The following is a 15507-nucleotide window of genomic DNA, read 5'->3' on the forward strand; positions in this document are numbered from 1 at the left end:
ATTAATTTTCTTTTCAACAGGAGACACTCGAAAAGTATGTGACTATAGATGGCCTCAACCCCTATTCGGAATACATATTTATGACACTCGAGAGAAATTATTATTCAGACTTGGCCAACATCACTCTAGAGCCTAGCATACCCGTTGTGTTTCAGACTGCTCCTGGAGGTAATTAAATTTATATATCCCAACATTGATTAATTAAATTTTTTTACTATATTACCGGCACAATATGGTGACATATTCTTCTTTTTAATAGATGGTAATTAATTTGTATTTATTCAACAGCACCATCACCACCGGAAGAAGTAATGGCTGATGTGCTTTCTCCAAATACTTTGTTGATCAGTTGGGACCCACCTCGCTTGCTCAACTCTGATATGGTCAGTTACGAAGTGTTGTGGACCTCTGATGGTCCGGTTGACGGTATGAGGCAAAGAGGCGAACAGGTCGTACCTCCGAGGTGGAACTACTCGAACGGGATGACGAGGGAAGAAACTCAGATTCACAAGCTGTCACCGGGCGCAAATTATTTGATATGGGTATGATGTTTTCTATTATGAAAACCCTAAAATATTATAATTTCTCTAATGATATTTTCTTACTTCCAAGCAATCATAAGGTCATAATAGTAAGAAATATCTTTATTGTATTTTAGTATTCTAAATAATAAATTTTGTTTTATAGTGGTAAATATAAACAAACATTTTAATTTTAGTACTTTTGAATAAGTTTTATGCATTTACAGGTTCGAGCTTATTCTGAGAATGCTGAAGCATATTCAGAAAGCAAACCAATCGAAGTGTCCATGTTTCCAGAGCCTAACAATTTAACTCTAGTCAGTGCGACTGCGTATTCGCTGAACATCACATGGCAGAAAAACACTGACCTGCCTTACATACAGTGAGCAATATAATTCAATTAAATTAAAAGTGCAAACTAAATCCGAATAAAATTTCTAGCCACAAACTCGAGTATGTTGACAGTTCGTCAGGTGAGTGGAGTGTAGTCTCACCGACGAATTCAACCGAAACCGGCCTTGAGGAGTATCTGATGGTGGGCCTTAAACCCAAAACGGTGTACACATTCAGGATCAAAATCATATACAAAGACCCAAATAGTCCTTTCTTATGGCCACAAGACAATAGATTTACATTTAAAACTTTGGGTAAATAGGCTGAATCTGAAAGTTTATGTCGAGTTTTCTTAAATGAGTTGGTTTCTAGGTGACAGACCGAGCAAGCCTGGTGTACCTGTCATTCAACATTTGAGCGGTGAGGCCTTCCAAGTTGCTTGGGAGCCTTCAAAAGATAATGGGTCTCCTGTTCAACTCTACTGGCTCGAAGGTTTTTTTTTTTTTTAATTTATAGTTTATCACTCTTAGTTATTGTGACGAGCGGTTTCTCTTTTTCCCCGAGCGCGGCTTGCAGCTCGCGGCTCACGGCTCGTTCGAATACCGTCTCTTGCTAGGGTGCTCCGAGAGGGTAGCGAGCTACTCCACTCTAGGCCCGTCAAGCCTTTTAGGGGTAAGATTTGTCAGGTTGCCCGGCTTGACGGGTGAACACCCTTTACTTACTAACTCTGGACAAGGAGGTTTGGGGGAAAGATACACCAATTCAGACTGAACAACCAGGTCCCTTTATTTGATATGACTGTACAATTCCCAATATGTATAATCAACTAGTGAATAACGCCCTAAACCTTCTTATAAATAGCAACCCTTATTTCCTATTAAACAATTCATATACAAAACTTATTACTGGAAGACTAATTCTAGATATAACTAATGCTCTTACTCTCTATAATGAAACCTTAATACTAGGGGCTTAATTATTAGGATCGTAGTACTAACAGTAGCCTGAAATCGCCCAACTGTTCTCCAAATCTCCCACAAACCAATTGACAAAATTTGTACTCACAGGAATGGAATACATGCATCGGTTTCGTCGGTTTGGTGGTACGGATCCTGCGAACTACGCTGACTAATCTGCCACACCAGTTCCCCTTTTGACTCTGTTTGACAGACTCACTCGTCGTCTCCACCGGACACTCCGACTGACTCAACTCTCTTCGGACTCCACCCGGATTCTCTCTTCCGACTCCACTCTCTGATTGTCCTTTTTATATCAATCCGTTCAGGGAGGAGGTGGGGGAACAGTTGCATTTTGAAAATACTGATATGCTTCCGGGTGACCCGACTGCCCTTTGTCCTCTCCAGGTCATTGAGCTATTTCGGATGAGTCCGGGCATCAGCTAATCCTGAGGGTTGAGCAATAAGGCCACTCGTCAGCACAACAGCCAATTTTTCTAGGTTGAATTGAAAACATCCAGCTGTTATTATTTCACCAGCTTTTTTTTAAGCTGTGTCTGGAGTTCTCGAGAAAGACCGGGTCGGCTCCCGCGATTCCAGGCCACCTCCGGTTACTCACCCCGGCACAATATGCTTTCCCAACAATTAGCTAACCTATTTCTACGTCTAATTTTAATATTTATATCAAACTTAAATTTTTACAATCCCGTTTAAAATTCCCTTCACAGTTATTATATTTAAAGTTACACAGTGAAACCCAAAATGGTAACTTTCAATAATTGGACATCCCTCATGACCGGACAGTTTTATTATCCCTGGTATTATTACACGTACTTTACTAAAAAATGTACTTCTAACAAACAAACCGAATGAAAAAGTCTCTTATAAGTGGTCAGCAAAAAGAAAAACAACTCAGTATTCCATGAATGGCATATGACTCCTATACAAAACGACTTGATGGCAATCTACTTGCAAACGTTAATGTGAGAATGCCCTTTCAAAAATCGTGTTATGAACAGTAGGAAATTTGTTTTCCTTATTGCAGCCCTGAAACCCCTTCCAGGTATCCATCCTGATTCCTTGGACCAGAGTGGCCTCAGATGCGACGCCGACATCCTCTCTCCTTCTGTCATCTCAGACCTCCTGGGCTGTTCTCCTCCTGGGCTGTACTCCTCCTGATTCGCCCTGGACGATGGGAAAATCATACTTATAATGGCAGTCACTAAACCCCTTCTGGGATCCATCCTGCCCACTCAATCCAGGATGGTCTCAGCTACACAAGGAGGACAAGCTGAAATTATAATGCTGATGTCTATTCGCAGCCCATATCCTAGTCTGCTGTCTTTTCTTATTGCTCTTCTCGTCCTCTCTTTCTCCTCTCCTCCACACCTTCACTGTTTTTCTCTATTTTATTGTAATCGTAATTTGAACTTAACATTTTTTACAAAACCAACCCTTGACATATGACTTACTTCCGTTCTGACCTGGCTTTCTTTTCCCCGGCTCTCCTCTCCTCTCTTTAGGACACGATACTTTTCAATGTGGAGGGGGGGGAAATTAAGCATTTATTTTAAGCTTTTGGCACTTATTGGTCAGTTCTCAGATTTGGGGGAAAAAAAAAATTGTCGGTCGAAGAAAAGGTCAAAGTTATACAAGTAGATGAGAAAGAAAAAGTACTGCCCATGACAAATTTAATTGATTTATAAATTTTCTACATGTGAACCCTTCTAATAATCAGAAAAACTCAATTCCTGAGGGGCGCCCACTCATGGGAAGTTCGAATTTAATTATATACTATCATACTTTCTTAGTTTCTCCACTAGTTACAATTAATTTGTATACACATTCTGTCTATAATTGGTCATTTTGAAATAATTTATGTTTATATACTATTGCTAATATCTATTTTTCTAATTATCTACTGATTCATGCACAATTCTGATCCTGATAGTCTAGACAAATTTGGTTGTACACATAAATGGAAAATAAGCTGGTAGTTTAAAAAATCTGCAAAAGTGTAGTTGTTACTTCTGATAATTTTGATCAGACTATCCTTTCTGTTTTGGTCTGTCGGATATGTTTCAGCTTTTTGCCATATTCTGTTTTTAATAATAATTTTTGGTTAAACTGAATACTGAAGATGGTGACTGGCTGAAATGCATCTGACAAATCGAAAAGTTACGAAAGGACTTAAGTACTGGATCATCTCACAGACCTCACATTAAGAGAGTTTGGAGTGGGCAATAACACAATAATTGATCATTAATGCTGTTTACATTTATCTGGAAAATACAAAAAAAAATATTTTACAATCTGAAAAATTTCCTAACTGCTGGCCAAAATTGTAGACGTTTCAGCATAATACCTTCTGTGTTTAGTTTTGCATAGTTGTTACAATGTATACTTATGTTTATATTGAAAATTTAGGCACAAAAGTGAGTGATTTGGAACGAACTTTGAACGTTGAAAATCTCACAGAAAAAGATGGAGAGGATGAAGATGTTGAAGACCCTTGGAAACTTTATTTCAACGGGACTGGTACAGAAGATGAGAATATAAAGAATAAATTTACATTTTTTGTTTTCAAATTAATGAATTTTAGATAATTTCTGGATTGTTTCAAACCTGGAAAGCCATGAGAGGTATAAATTTCGTGTGAGATCACAGAACGACTATGGGTGGTCGGACTTTAGCGAGTCGAGCGGTTCTTTCGACCTGACAAGGGCTGCGATGCTGGGCGATAGAAAGGAGATAACTATTATCATATGGATCATGACTCCTGCAGCTATAATCTTGACCTTATTGGTTTTCATGTGCGGTAAGTTTTTGTTTTTTTAATTTTTAAAAGATGGTTTTAATTTTTTGTCTGCAGTCTTGTACAGACATGAAAGGGTAAAAAAATGGGGCTCAGCTGGAAGCGGTCACAGGGCACTGAACGATCCGTCAAAAGGACCGGACGTCGAGCTGGCTTCACTGAGGCAGATACCGAGATGGTCGGCACATGTCCAATCGTCAAACATCCTTTACACTGGAGGAAATCTAGCACCCGTTTCTCTCTTGCCACACCTACGACGTGATCAAATCACACTTTCGAAGTTCTTAGGCTCAGGGGCATTTGGTGAAGTGTTCGAAGGGCAGGCGAGAAATCTTCCCAACTCGGAGAGTGATATCACACGAGTTGCTGTAAAGGTATGATCAGTAGTTTAAATTATATTAAATTAATCTGCCTAATTTTTTTTTTTAAATTTAGACATTAAGAAAAGGTGCTAATGATCAAGAAAAGGCAGAGTTTTTAAAGGAGGCACAGTTGATGTCGAATTTTCGGCATGCTCATATACTTCAACTCCTCGGTGTGTGTCTGGACAATGATCCTCATTTTATCATAATGGAACTTATGGAGGGTGGAGATCTTTTATCTTACCTACGTGCATCACGTCCTCTTCTTGTAAGTTGTACCATTATCGACTATTATGAACATTTATTAATTATATTTTTGATATAGAAAACTGAATCTGGTTTAACTCTGATCGATCTTCTCTCCATGTGTGTGGATGTTGCAAAAGGCTGCTGCTACTTAGAAGAGATGCATTTTGTCCACCGAGACCTGGCATGCAGGAACTGCCTCGTCTCGTCTCGTGTGAGAGAAGACAGAATCGTGAAAATAGGAGATTTTGGACTGGCAAGGGATATTTATAAAAATGACTACTACAGAAAAGAAGGCGAAGGTCTGTTGCCGGTCAGATGGATGTCCCCCGAGTCGCTCGTCGATGGCGTTTTTACCTGCCAGTCAGATGTTTGGGCTTTTGGGGTCCTCCTCTGGGAAATTATGTCCCTCGGGCAGCAACCATACCCAGCCAGAAATAACTTAGAAGTACTTTATTATGTCAGGAACGGTGGAAGGCTTAGCCAGCCCACAAACAGTAACGTTCACATGTAAGATATTTTAAATATAAAAAAAAGAGTCATATCTTATAAAATTTCATTTTGTTAGGTATGACCTTATGATAAAATGCTGGAATTTCAATCCAGAGGAACGGCCGACTTTTAAATATTGCCTAGATGTTTTAGAAGAGATATTAAAAAATACTGAAGACATTCCTCTCAACACTTCAACACTTACAAGTATGTTGTACTTTTTTAAATTTAACTCTTATATTTTTTTTTTCAATTCATATCATTTATTTGTCTCTTATTGAATTTTTTGAATTCTAGCTGAAACAGTAGATGAGTAGGACAGCATGAAATTCCTCCTAGAATCTACTCCAGAACAAAATCCAAGAACAATCTTGAGTAATTAAGCAATTTCATGTAAATACATTAAAAAGAAGCACATTTACATCAGTAGTGTAGAAAAAAATTGTAGATTTTGGGAGTAGATTTTTAGGGTGGAGGAGAATTATAAACAATTTATCTTAGACATTTACATTTTAATGTTTTTTAGACTGTGTGGTTAATAAGAGGAGGACGGAGGATATTGGCCCGATTAACTCCCAGGGGATACCAAAATACCTCGAGCTGCTCTACGACAGTGGCGATAGCTCCGGTTATGAGATACCCAAGTCGCTCTGTGAAATCAGTGAGACCACCCAGCTGCAAAACGAAATCGTGAGTGATTCGGAGGAGCGGTCCAGCTTAGAGAAACTACTGCCTGTCGTCGACTCGGCCTTGTCCGAGAGAAGAAACAGAGACTCAATGGTCGTGAGATGATTCCATGTATGATAAAGTTAAATTACCAAAGAGTTTTGTATTTATATTTATATTGAACGTGCTTAGTACAAATTGTGTCAGGCGTTACGAGATGAGTAAAGTTTCATTACATATTGATGATTTATTTGACTGTGATTGTGGTAGATTATTGACTGATTGAAATATTCACAATTTATTACTGTTTAAAAAAGATCTGTACATATTTATATTTTATTATTGTATATTAGAATGTTTCCTGAAATCTTGCATTTAATTTATTTTGTAGCACTTTATATTTTATTCATTGTACATATAATTAAGTTTAAAATGGAAATATTTTTAAATCTAATAAATTTCGATTCTTGTAAGTATTGTAAAAATTGAGATCTGAGTATTAAAAGAACATTTTGAATTAGTCCTCTTATGCAACCTTGCCAAAATTATACAGCAGAAAAACTTTTTCTGATGATTATTGTTCATAATTAAAAATGTCAATATGATGATACTGATGATCAGGACAAAAAGGTCACTGATACCGAATCAGCAGGTGCTTTGTTGCTGACATTGCTGACTTTTTTTATCTCAACTAAAAACTTAATTTTTTTTCCCATCCACCTCCCCGTCGTACCTAAGGGAGACCCCATACCGGCGGACCACGGCCACTAAACTAATTCAAATGGGATGCAAATTTAGGGGATCTTGTGCTTAACGTCTTCCTTCGACCTTGCCCTGAAAGGGAAGACCCAAGGAAGAAGGGAAATTTTTTTTATTATTAATTTATCTAATCTAATAGGTCTCCCTCTTGCTGGTTAATCCTTTTGAATACACTTTCTAATAAATACAATATTTTAATAAATAAATAACAATTATGGGTACAAGGAGTAACCAGCCCGGAATTAAAAGTTCAGGGAAACGCTAAGATCTAAAATCTTAGTTAGAACATCATAGGAAGAAAAAGAAGAAAAAGAGAAAGAAAAAACTAATCAGGTACTTTATCCACTATAGCTCGGCTAACACGCTTGAGGACCTCAAACGTCCTCTTTTCTTTAACCAGTTCGTTGAGGGTCGGTGGCCAAGTGTGGCGGAAGAGGAGCTTTAGTGGTTCTCTCACCCTCTCAAGGAGGGGGCAGTTGAATAATCTGTGTTGGACACTGTCATCAACTCCGCAGTCGGGACACAGTGGACTGTTAGCTCTACAGAATCGATGCAAGTAAGCGTTGAAATTTCCGTGACCTGTCATTACTTGTGTGATCCAGTAATCTGGTTGAAACCACTTTGCTTTTGCTCGGTCCTCAATACTGGGTAGAAACTCGTGGGTTAGCCTTCCCTTGGTGCTTCTGTCCCATCTTTCCTGCCACAAGTTGTCTATCCAAACTGTAAGGATCTCCCGGATGTGCTTTCTAGGTGCAGTTCGTAGCCTTTCCCTATCTGACGCATCCAAATTTACCATTGTTGGCTCCTTTCCATCTCTTAGCTGCCGGATTGCAATTTTACAGTGGAGGACAATGCCTATTGGTGCAGCGGAAGCAAGGACTTGGAGGGCGTGAGTAGGGGCTGTCCTATAAGCTTTAGTCGTTCTCAGGAGCGCTATTCTTTGACTCTGCTCGAGGATGCTTCTACTCCTGCTTTGCAATTTTGTTCCCCAAGCTGCTCCTCCGTATGTGGCAATGGGCATTTTTGTAAGTGATAGAGAGCGCCCTTGGACTCAGCCCCCATTTTGATTTCGCGATCGAGCTTAGTTTCGAGAAGACGCATCTCGTCATTTCTATGATCTTGATGGCATGGTGTGTAGGACTTAGCCTTTCTCCCAAAACTATGCCTAGGTACTTTACCTTTTCGCTCAGCTTGATTCTTTTCCCTTCGATCTTAATCACGGGGCTTGTACTTAATTTGCCTTTTAGCAATAGCGATTGGCATTTGTCAGGAGCAATTTTTAATTTGGCCTCTTCGCACCATGTTTTGATAGCTGTCACCATTGCTTTTGATTTTTCTTCTATTTCTTTGATTCTTCTTAATTTTAATATATTAATTGGTCAAGTGGACCACGAAATTAGTGAATTTAATAAATTAAATGAAGTATACTTCACTAAAGCTCTCCGTGGCCATTTCATTTGACGCCGAGAATCCAATCCGATTTCACAACATTTCAAAAATGGCAAAAAGGAGGGAAAATTCAAAAGGTAGGGTTGAGATGGGAAGTTAGTGTCCAAGTGGATCAAAGTCACAATAGCTCAGGTGGTAGAGTTGCAGTGTATCTAGCCAAAAGTTGTGGGTTCGAATCCCGCTCGTGACATTGACATTTTTATCTCAACTAAAAACCTTAATTAATTGCTGTCCCTTGAATAAGAGCAGCAATTGTTTGATAGCTACCTGTCATCCTGGACTAAGTATTATATCTGATTTTTGGACTCCACTCTGTAGTCGGCAGAAATCGCCCAAATAACGAACATGGCAAAATGCCGAAACACGTCTGAATTAATGAAAATCATCATAGACAGACCAGGATGAAACTATCAAACAATAGGTTTATTAGCCCACAGTCTGTAGGAGGAAATTTTACAAATGCTGCCATATTTGGGTTTCTTTCTTAATTTGGAACATGCGTATGATCGAGTTTTAACCTCTCTCATGCATATTGCCTCTTACTGAAATGTACCGTCTGTCAGGGAACTGAATTTTCATATTACGAAGGTATTGGACTAGGTGTTCCTCAGGGAAGTGCCCTTGGTCCATTTCTTTTTTCACACTACACATGTTAACATTTCAACATATAATTTTGATTATACAGTGATTCTTACACCTAATTTGGACCACTCCATAAACAATTTGTATATACAACACCCGAATGAATTGGAGGGATGGTTCACAAAAAGGAAAATTAAAATGAACCTAACTAAAATGTTCAAACATGGCTGAAGACAAAAGGTCAATGCCAAAAAAAAAAAAAAAAAAAAAAAAAAAACTAAAATGTTACTAAATACTTTATTTACTAAGTTAAGACTCTCTGAGCATACGGTTGTGAAGTATAGGGCTCAATAAAGTATTCTAATTTCCAATGATTTAATTTCTCCATCAGACTCTAAATCCTGTTTATGTTTAATGACCTTGACATCTCATTTGTACATAACTTAGTCAAAATGGAAGTGACACCAAGACCTTCGCAGTGAAAACTAATGAAATTTCCACGTGAAGGAGTTTGTCACTGGACAACTTTTTCCAAAGTGACTCAAACGAGTCAATTAACTTAAAAAAATATTTACCTAATGCAATCTTTGTAGTTGTAAAAATTTATATACTTCATACACTTTCAGATCATCGATGATCATCTTGTCAGGCAGTGTTTTTGTAAGTTATGATTTAATAAAATTGAACTTTGTATGTAACTGAATAAATAACCTTCAAATTGTGCCTGTAATACCAGAGTGACATGTCAAGGTGCAGCAATACACCAATGCACAAGTTTTTTTATTTTCAACCTTTTTCGGCACTTACCTTGATTGCAAAATATTGTAGTATTGACCGTGTGATTTGGTTAAGGGATGGGTCAGGAATAATTCCAATTGTTCACTTTCAAAAAACAGCATTGAAAAAAAAAATGAAGCCACATTGTTTGTAAAATAATATAAACTCTTCTCCATTAAGCAAAAAACCAAAATTGAAAATGAAAACAAAAAAAGAAACTAAACAGCGTTCTTTTTTTGACATTTTATTATTATTATTATGTATAACGAACAAAATTATATATATATATTTTTTCTTCTAAAATAATATTTATATTTATTAATGCGATATATGATATGTATCGACACAGTACATTGATATAATCACATAATATAATCAGCAGTAATTATATCATAAATATACAATTTTACATAGCTCCTTTTTATTTTGTAAATATATTTTTTGCTGTATATTATTATTATTATTATTATTTTTAAAGTGCTTTAACATCCTTAGCACTGATGGGGTTTCTTTACACATTTTCAATAGGCAAACATATATTTATTATTTAAACATATGCATTTTTTTAGGTGTTTAATTTTTTTTTTTTTTTTTTTTTTTCCAATGGTAACTACGATTTTCAGTTGTAAAATTTCCCGATGTCTTCAAAATCAAATTGAACTGAAAACACATGGAAAACTTTGAAAACGGGAAATTAAAAAGAAATACGATAAATCTCAAAGAGAAAATGTGAAAAAGACGCGATAAATTTTTTTTTTAAAAGGAAATATTTATTTTAATCTATAATAATTGTTTCTGAAGATTTGGAAAAAATTTAAAGCTCAAAGACATTGCTGAAGGATTTCCTACATTATTTTTATTAACATTTAAGTCAGTCAATAGAAAAATAACGATTGAATAACAATTTGACATTTATCTATCCACTTATTTTTTTTCAAGATATTAAAAAATGCCTTTTTCTTTCATATTATTGAATTTTCATTTTCAATAATGTCATTAATTAGTTACATTTATTTAATGATATGTTTTGTTTACTTGTTCTTGCATAATAAAGTCGACGACTTATCCTTTGGACATTTAAGGACTTTTTTTTTAATTGATCGCATTCACCCTTGCACAAAGACAAAAATGATAATTTCAAACCTACATGATGTTCATTCTAAAAAGAAACATTAATCATTATAAAATAAAGGGTGAATGAGAAGAAGCACCCAAAATTGACAAGGAAGTTATTGAAAAATTTTCATTTGTCTCGGGCAGGAGGAGAGTGGCCTAAGTGAGCATTAAAAACAAAATAGAAGAAAACAAATTAAAATAAATTATAAATAAAAACAAGATACAAAATAAAACAGTGTGTCATAAAAAAAAGATAGTGAATCACAAACTACAAGGCAAAAAGTGAGCAAATGGATTTATACTGGAAATGGGGAGAACATGTGGAAAAACAACAACTACACATTCTAAAGAAACATAGAATAAAATAATAATAAAAGAAAAGAACTACATTGAGCCTTGTTTTGGAAAACCAACCATTTATTTTTCATCATTCACTTATTCATGCCATTCTTTCAAAAAAATAATCCAACAAGTAATTTGTTTTTTAAATATACTTCTTTTTGTTAGATATATTCATTTTCTTTTTTTAAATATAGTCAACAGAACTTTTGAGAACTAACAAAAAATAAAATAATGGAAAACAAAAACAGTGCTTCAAATCGTGCATAAAATTTTTACTATAATATTATATAATATATAATTTTTCATATATATATTTTTTTAATTAGTAAATAACATATTGGCAGGAATTTATCAGACCATATCACAATATTCAGTGCACTTTAAAAATACATAAAAAATATATTGAAAAATTGCATTCCTTCAATTTATTCTTTTAAATGAATTGTATTTGTTTTTCATTCGGTTCGTGTTTAAAAAGGAAAAATCAAATACACCAACTTACACATGGACAAACTTGAACAAATTTTCCTCAAATTTCTTGCATTTTTACATTTGAAAAGGTGATTGCTGAGGGTTCTGGTGCAGGTTTTAGCATGCAGCCGGGGCCTGAGTTGGCTCAGGAAGGGCGCCTCGGATTGGAAGCCGCCCCTCACATCTGGCCCCGATTATTATATTATTTTTTGGTAACTGTTTTGTCTTATAAAGAGGTCTCTTCTCCTCTGCCCAGGGATCTGAGGGGGATGGTTTTCCGGGGGTCCGCTCCGAGGCTCACGAGTGAACCCCCTTCATTCACCCCCGTTCTCGTCGCCACTTCCCAAAAATAAAAACGTCCCCCCCTTTTACGGTTGATTGATTTAATTTTTATTATTATTTCTTTTTAACTGTAACTCCTTCTTCCACTCACTCCACCATGAACCGTTTGAAGGTCTCCAATCATTCTTCTTGACCCCAGATTGGAGGCTATCGACTCGATTTATATGATAGAGAAAGATAGATTGAGAGAGAAAGAAAGAGAAATAGAAGTGAGATAGATAGATAATTTAGATATAGAGAAATAGAGAAAGAGACTTATAAAGAATGATTTTTTGAGGTTGTTTTTAAAGTATAATTTTAGTTTTTTTCTTGAGGGTGCTATTTTACACGGTGAGGGGGGGAATGCTATGTACAGGGTGTTTGGCGCTTGATGAGCAGCTTCTGAGGACTAGCGCCCTCGCGCCCACCTCAGTAGTGCATCTGCCAAAATGTCCAAATGAGCTTTTGTCTGAAAAAAAGAAAAAGAAAGAACATTAATATTTTATTAAAATTATTACTTAAACCACAAATAATCTAGGGGAATGTTAGTTTTGATACCTTCCAATAAAATAAATAATATGTAATATATAACTTTCTTATATTTTATTAATTTTCTGTTTATTTGACAATTAATTAAGGTTTTTAGTTGAGATGAAAAAAAGCTAATGGCACGAGAGGGATTCGAACCCACGACCTTCGGCTAGATACGTCGCTGCTCTACCACCTGAGCTACCGTGACCTCAATCCACTCGGACATCAACTTCCCATCTCAACCCCACCTTATGAGTTTTCCCTCCTTTTGCCATTTTTCAATCTAGCGTATCTAGCCGAAGGTCATGGGTTCGAATCCCTCTCGTGCCATTAACTTTTTTTCATCTCAACTAAAAACCTTAATTAATTGTCATGTATAAATTGGTCAAGTGGACCACGAAAGTAGTGAATTTCTGTTTATTAAAAAAAAAAAAAAAAAAAAAAACCTGCCAAAAATCAAGTGCACAGACGCATATTTTTTTACTTTTCATATCTTCTCATGAATAAAATATGTAATATGCAAAGTGTGATTCGAAATGTCCTGAGAGAATATAGACTGAAAAAGAAGAGCTTAGAGTTAGCAGGTTATCCTTTGGAGTGGTTGTATTTCCTGAATTATTCGATAATGTAAGCCAGAGATTACCAGTTGCAGATTATCGATCACTATTGTGGCTTTGTATGGCAAGTTAAGCCACCAACCAACTTGAAAATCTTGGCAATATACAGACTACGTTTATGAGGCTAAGACCGAGGTTAAAGAACCAAAATCAAGGACTAAATTGTTTGAAGAAAAATATGGTCTTTTTCTTAGTAAAAGGTGGATATGAAATTTTCTATCAATATTAGTGTTTAATGAGATGTAAAGATTATTGTGCAATAGATATCCTCCTTTCTGAGCTTTACATTCAATAGCACTGGAGTTTTAAAAGCCGAATCCCTGATATGATCAGGCGAAGTACTAACAATTGGATATCATTCGTGTTTGTCTGGTAAAATTGGTAAAATGAGGCTTACCAACATATCATTTTGTCATCATACAAGCTGACATAACAAATTTTTCAAAGGTGTGAATTAGGTTTTTTCGCATCAAGTTGAAAAAAAAAAAAAATTGCATTGCGACAAAAAAAGTAAGCAGAGTAGAAACGATTCGCCTTACATCACTCTACTTATAAACCTGATATTATGTTGTTTCTACATGACACATTTTTTAAAGGCGTGAATTAGATAGAATCAGGAAAAGTTCTAGCATTACCAAATTCAATTAAAAATTACTTTTTCGGGTTTGACAGAGTTAAAAATTGACAGATGAAGGATCTCAGGACACACAGGACTTATATCCCTGACATTCACCATCTGACTATAATAAATTTTTAAGTATAAATTGCTTGGCATCACACAAGGCGTCACCTCCAAATTGAAAAGAAACTGGGTAAAACTATGAGGACTGGAAGGAGTCGGCATCTTGCCTCATCAAACTTATAACCGTCGCATCTCTAAATCTGATTATGCATATTTGTGAAAAGTGTGAATTAGATTTTATCACCAAAGTGTAGTATAGTCACTGGTTTGAGTGCAAAAAGATATTGTTCGTGTTTGACAGGAAAAACTGGAAGAAATGGAAAGAGTCTTGCCTTCCCTGCTTCTAACCCTGATGTCACACCGTCTCACTGGCATATTTTTTTAGCAGTATGTTAAACATAGGTAAAATTGGCAGAAATGGAAGGAGAGTCAGCATCATCCTCTCCCTGCTTATATCCCTGGTTTTACGTTATCTATATATGGCTCATTTTTTAATGGCTGAAATTGTATGATGTCATCAAAGAAGAGCATTATGTTAAACATAGGTAAAATTGGCAGAAATGGAAAGAGTCTTGCCTCTCCCAGCTTCTAACCCTGATGTCACACCATCTGACTCTGGCATATTTTTTAGCAGTATGTTAAACATAGGTAAAATTGGCAGAAATGGAAGGAGAGTCAGCATCATGCCTCTCCCTGCTTATATCCCTGGTTTTACGTTACCTATATATGGCTCATTTTTTAATGGTTGAAATTGTATGATGTCATCAAAGAAGAGCATTATGTTAAACATAGGTAAAATTGGCAGAAATGGAAGGAGAGTCAGCATCATGCCTCTCCCAGCTTATATCCCTGATTTTACGTTATCTATATATGCTCATTTTTTAATGGTTGAAATTGTATGATGTCATCAAAGAAGAGCATTATGTTAAACACAGGTAAAATTGGCAGAAATGGAAGGAGAGTCAGCATCATGCCTCTCCCCGCTTATATCCCTGATTTTACGTTATCTATATATGGCACATTTTTTAATGGTTGAAATTGGATGATGTCATCAAAGAAGAGCATTATGTTAAACATAGGTAAATTGGCAGAAATGGAAGGAGAGCCAGCATCATGCCTCTCCCAGCTTATATCCCTGATTTTACGTTATCTATATATGGCTCATTTTTTAATGGTTGAAATTGGTTGATGTCATCAAAGAAGAGCATTATGTTAAACATAGGTAAAATCGCCAGAAATGAAAGGAGAGTCAGCATCATGTTTCTGCCTGCTTATGACTCTAATGTCGCTCCAACAGAATTTGCTGTTTTCTGACGAACGCTACATTTGTTCAATGTTGTCTATTGTAAACTAACCTAATTAAAATGGAATTATGGCATCTTTATCAAAATGGAACTCTGGTTGAAAGTTGGATAAAAGAGGAAATTAATGGCGTCAAATTCGTGTAGGTTAACATTTTAATAAGCTCA

At 36.0% G+C, this 15507-nt stretch overlaps 2 protein-coding genes across 4 annotated transcripts in view; one reads left to right on the top strand and one right to left on the bottom strand.

The window, feature by feature from the left end:
• The window catches only part of LOC106666385 (proto-oncogene tyrosine-protein kinase ROS), a 67497-nt gene extending 60697 nt beyond the window's left edge, over positions 1–6800 (top strand). Inside the window, exons 24-36 of one of the 3 annotated variants that reach the window (XR_001340424.2) lie at positions 21–168; positions 289–542; positions 749–903; positions 963–1168; positions 1227–1346; positions 4238–4348; positions 4413–4628; positions 4683–4999; positions 5061–5255; positions 5313–5743; positions 5802–5932; positions 6023–6100; positions 6252–6800. Coding sequence is in view for 1 of the 3 variants with exons in the window: in XM_014393557.2 (XP_014249043.1) it covers positions 21–168; positions 289–542; positions 749–903; positions 963–1168; positions 1227–1346; positions 4238–4348; positions 4413–4628; positions 4683–4999; positions 5061–5255; positions 5313–5743; positions 5802–5932; positions 6252–6517 (2550 nt within the window). In the remaining 2 variants the exon portion in view is untranslated. Of the gene's footprint in view, positions 1–20; positions 169–288; positions 543–748; positions 904–962; positions 1169–1226; positions 1347–4237; positions 4349–4412; positions 4629–4682; positions 5000–5060; positions 5256–5312; positions 5744–5801; positions 5933–6022; positions 6119–6251 lie in introns of all 3 variants that reach the window. The other 2 variants (XR_001340425.2, XM_014393557.2) reach the window with 2 other exon arrangements.
• A 5730-nt stretch (positions 6801–12530) lies between these two features.
• Positions 12531–15507, bottom strand: part of LOC106666430 — a 151174-nt gene continuing 148197 nt past the window's right edge. Inside the window, exon 3 of the mRNA XM_014393625.2 lies at positions 12531–12677. Within this exon, the coding sequence (XP_014249111.1) occupies positions 12618–12677 (60 nt within the window). The 3' untranslated portion in view covers positions 12531–12617. The remainder of the gene's footprint in view (positions 12678–15507) is intronic.

The sequence above is a fragment of the Cimex lectularius genome, unplaced genomic scaffold (assembly GCF_000648675.2).
Source record: "Cimex lectularius strain Harlan isolate CLEC.00 unplaced genomic scaffold, Clec_2.1 scaffold124, whole genome shotgun sequence".
Taxonomy (NCBI): Eukaryota; Metazoa; Arthropoda; class Insecta; order Hemiptera; family Cimicidae; genus Cimex; species Cimex lectularius.